The following is a 4422-nucleotide window of genomic DNA, read 5'->3' as shown; positions in this document are numbered from 1 at the left end:
GACTCTTCCACGTCCATACTTGACGTCCTCAGGGGCGCAAAGAAGTTTCTAACTTCAACTTCCTCCTTTGATTTTAATCTAGGATCCCGTGGGCTAGGTGATTGCTTTGGTTTCTTAGATTGTTCTGCTGAGGAGTTTCGCTTTCGTCTTCTTTGTTCGCGAAACTCCTCGGCTGAATCGTCTTTCCCTTCCAGCAGGAGAGACTCTCGCATCTCCCTGTGGATGGCAGCATAGAGGCGCAGCATGGCTGTAAACAGCGTCTTGCCCTCCAGGTGCTTACACAGCACTGTCCTCTCTGCCTCGGAATTAGATATCAGCTTGTTCCAAACTGCGCCGTTCCCGTTTATTGAGGGCGATGTTTGGATAAGCTGCCCAATGGTTTGCAATCCTTTCCCCAGTAACTCGATGTCTTCCTGGCAGTCAGGATTATTGATTCTCAAGTTCACATGGTTTCTGTCAAACGAAGCCACGATTGCATTCCACCGTGTTTCGCACGATGTCGGCTTCGCCATTTTGCCCGTTGCAGACGGGACGGCCACCGCCACTGATGCACTAGCCACGCAATGTGCACTGGCGGCAGAATAGCAACTTGGTGGCTGCAGACGAACACAAGATTATGGTCACCTGGGACCGCTCAACTCCTTCCGTAGAAGTCACCCGAACCAATCTCACTCCTTACTCAAAACAGACAATCTCTCACAAGGTGAAGACCTAACCGGATGCCGAATCTAACCAGTACACCACAAAAATTTTCTTTTTCTCAATCAAAAAACCAGTATGTAGCAGCAAGAAAGTGACCGAATGGAATCCGAATTATCAATTGATTTTCGAATGAATCCGCCAGCATGAACCTAACCGTCGCCAGCTTTTATCTCTGAATCAATCGCATCGAATCTAACCCATCTCGAATACTGTAGTATAATTTCAGTCTATATATACTCGTACATCAAGCAGGTAACAAAAAAAAAATATGTACATCGAATTTTACAATATATATTTAACATACTTATCTGCAGAATCTGCAATAAAATTACTGGATCGTGGATAAGTTTTGGCATAACTCATACGTATATTTTTATTTGCTGTAGTTCATTTAGGTATCAATTTAATTCCTCTATTAGGGTTTTACTCAAGTCTGTCTGGTAATTACTACATTTAAAAATAAAGAGTTAGGATAGTGCATGTGCTTCCACTAGTGCCGTGTGCGCGTGTTTCCACTAGCCGAGTTTAAATGCCTGACTGGCGCAAACGGGGCACTTTGGCCATGACGACCTTACTCATGGCTGGCACAAACAGGGCACCTTGGCACTTAAAGGTTAAAGATAAATCCAGAGTATGAACGTCTATCCATTGAGCAACCACCCCAATCTGCATCCACAAATCCAGCAATACTGTCATCCTTTGGTGAAAAAACTAAATTCTTGTCACAAGTGCCCTTTAGATACCTCAATACTCGCTTAGCATACTTGTAGTGCTCTATTGTGTAGCAATTATTACACTGGCTTAAACAGCCTACCGTGTAAAAAACATCCGGTCTTGTACTTATAGCTATATACATTAGGCAAACTTATTAAGCTTTGGAAAGGCACGTCAGGTAAATTCCCTTTATCACCTACTTCCAGTCTTAAGTTCTTTCCGTTGGCGTTTTTGCAGATCTCGCATCAGACACCTCAAACTTCTTCAATAATTGCTTAATGTAATGTTTTTGGTCTAACGAGATGGAACCAGTCTCCTCCTCATAGGAAATATTCATTCCTAAACATAATCTTTCTTTCCCTAGGTCTACCATTTCAAATTCACTCATCAAAGCTCTCTTCGCTTCCCGAGTCTTTTGTTCATCACTTGATAAAATGAAGTGATCATCACCATATAATGCAATAATAACAACGGTCTTATCTCTCCAAAAATAATACACACATGGTTTATGTTTGGATTGCTTAAACTCTAACTCTATTAATGCACCATGTATCTTTCTATTCCACATTCGTGATGCTTGTTTCAAACCATAAATTGATTTCTGTAACAGACAGACTTTTGTCTCCTCTCCTTTCACAGCAAAAGATTCAGGCTGTTTCATGAACACTACCTCATGTAATTCCCCATTTAGAAAAGCTGTCTTCACATCCATGTGATATACATTCAACTTCAATTTGACTGCCAGGCTAATCAACAGCCTAAAAGTTTCTCACTTAACTACCGGCTCGAAGGTTTCATCATAATCAATACATTCTTTCTGAGAAAAACCCCTGGCAACCAATCTAGCTTCGTAACGGTTGTTTCCACCCGCATCTTTCTTCACTTTAAAGACCCATTTACAGCTGATTATATTTGCATTGTTTGGTTTGTCTACAAACACCCATTCACTATTTTTCATCAAAAACTTGTACTCATCATCCATGGCAGTCAGCCATTTGTCTTTGTCATACCGTGAAAGAGCATCAGATACAGTTACCCGATCATCTATATTTTCCTTTCCAACAGTGTGGTACACAACATGATCAGGAAATTCCCTTGGCCGCCTATCTCTTAGTGGATACCTGCGTTCCTCCATAATGGCACCACCTTCATTTCCCTCAACATTTTCATTGCAATTTTCACGTTCAAATTCATTGTCAATTACTATTACATCGTTGTCATGGTTAGATGAATCAGAAGCATTTTTATGTACATCATCATGAACAGGTACATTATCATCTTTTCTACATGGCAAGTAGTCCAATGGTGCATTACCCTTTCCATGTTCTGTAACATTTTCGCTTGAATCTGACATTCGCTTACATGACATTTGATCTTCTACAAAAACGACATCCCTAGCCATTGTAAAATAATTTGTTTTTGGGTCAAGTAATCTGTATTCCTCTTTATTTTCACTATAGCCTATCATCATTAAGTCCTGTGACATAGCATCCCATTTCTTTCTCTTGGTCTTCGGAACAAATGCCGTGGTGGCAGGGGGCGTGGAGGTAACCCACCGGTGCTACCACTTATTATGCCGTGATAACAGGAGGCGTGTAGGTAGCTCTCAACTGCCACCACATCTTATGCTGCAAGGGGTTAACACAATAATACCAGATTACCCTCAGCGAGGATTCTCCTGGGTCTGAAACTTCTTCGTTGCATATAGTTGCCACCCTCTATTATATTGTGACATGTTGCGAAATCCGAGCCCCCCCCACACCAGCAGTGACGCGGCGGGTGAGTCAGCGCTCCCCTCCCACCCCTCAGCGGTATCTGAGCGCTCGCGTAATACGCGAGTAATCACCCCGCAATGCGCAACGCGCGGTGACGTCACGAGCGGAGCCGAAGAGAGCCGAGCGGAGCCGAAGATAGCCGAGCCCCGTAACCTGGCAACTACGCAATGCTAATCAACAGCGGTGACGTCACACTAGCAACAGCGTCCTAGGCTATACGCCACGTCACACTAGCAACAGCGCAAGGCTATATAAGTGGACTCCACAGCCGCTACCAGTTCAGTTGAAACATAGCAGCCTGCGAGTGTGCGATAACTAAGAAGTCAGCGAGCGGAAGACTTATTGTGTGCTTTCCAGACATAGTGATTGCTGTAGTACAGTTATACTCGGAGTGTGTATTTCAGGGAGACCTGTATAGCTCCCGCGTTATCAGTACGTGAAGACAAGTGAAGATTGTGTTAAGAGATTTTGTTGTAGGGTTTGTAAAGTGTGGAAACCCGTAATATTGTGATCATTAATTATAGCCGTTATTTGTAGATTGTTAAATAAACTCAATTAACCATCTCTACGGCGTCTTCAGTAACGTAAACGCGTTACAATATCTTATGAGGTTTGCTGAAGATACTAAGGGCCTGTAGCGCGGTAGTCGGGCGTTCTTTGTTGGCTGGCCCTTTCATCACTGTTAGCACTTCGTATTGGCGTAGAGCGGGCGTGTCGGGTCTGACCCGCCTCTACACATTGACTGTCACACCATATACTACACCTCTACGACAGGGGTTGATTGGATATCTCACCGCTATCACCAATTATTATGTCTTGGTGCCGGGGGTGGGATACAACACACTAACTCGCTTGGTCTGCCATTTCTCTTTGGCTAGTCCCTTCTCTACGTCAGTGAACCCTTCGTTGACTCGGCCCAGCGCCGTTGCCATAAGTAATACTTCTATGTAAGGGGTGAGTAAAACACAGTTACTCTTTCTCTACGTCAGCCCCTTTGCGTTGGCCGATCCCCACCTCTACCATCACTTTGTTATGCCTGAAGGGGCTAATGAAATATCTAAATTACTCTTCCCTTATTCCCTCTCGGGACGCCAACTCTCTGTCTCCTATTAGCCTCTCACCCTTAACTTGCATTCTCATAACCCTTACTGCTTGTTGCATCCGGCTGCCGTTGGCCGCCTGTGTCAGTTCAACCGTTCGCTTGGGACTGGGAAATGGAGGAGTTTGTGAG

At 44.0% G+C, this 4422-nt stretch overlaps 1 protein-coding gene across 1 annotated transcript; it reads right to left on the bottom strand.

Moving 5' to 3' along the window:
• Positions 1 to 10: 10 nt before the first annotated feature.
• LOC111872095 lies at positions 11 to 770 on the bottom strand. The gene is made up of 2 exons (XM_023865650.2): positions 178 to 770; positions 11 to 143 (listed from the first exon to the last, which is right to left on the bottom strand). The coding sequence occupies exons 1-2, from the start codon at positions 510 to 512 to the stop codon at positions 74 to 76; spliced, it is 405 nt and encodes a 134-aa protein (XP_023721418.1). The 5' UTR covers positions 513 to 770; the 3' UTR covers positions 11 to 73.
• Between the last annotated feature and the right edge of the window lie 3652 nt (positions 771 to 4422).

Source organism: Cryptotermes secundus, unplaced genomic scaffold (genome assembly GCF_002891405.2).
Source record: "Cryptotermes secundus unplaced genomic scaffold, Csec_1.0 scaffold808, whole genome shotgun sequence".
NCBI classification, from domain to species: Eukaryota; Metazoa; Arthropoda; class Insecta; order Blattodea; family Kalotermitidae; genus Cryptotermes; species Cryptotermes secundus.
The sequence above is the reverse complement of the archived record's forward strand: the minus strand, read 5'-3'. Positions and strand labels throughout refer to the sequence as shown.

Excerpts from the sequence above, each read along its gene's own strand:
- LOC111872095 (XM_023865650.2), bottom strand. The coding sequence starts at position 512 with ATGGCGAAGCCGACATCGTGCGAAACACGGTGGAATGCAATCGTGGCT. Across the intron at positions 144-177 it reads CTGCTGGAAGGGAAAGACGA|AAGCGAAACTCCTCAGCAGA; the intron begins TTCAGCCGAGGA and ends CAAAGAAGACGA.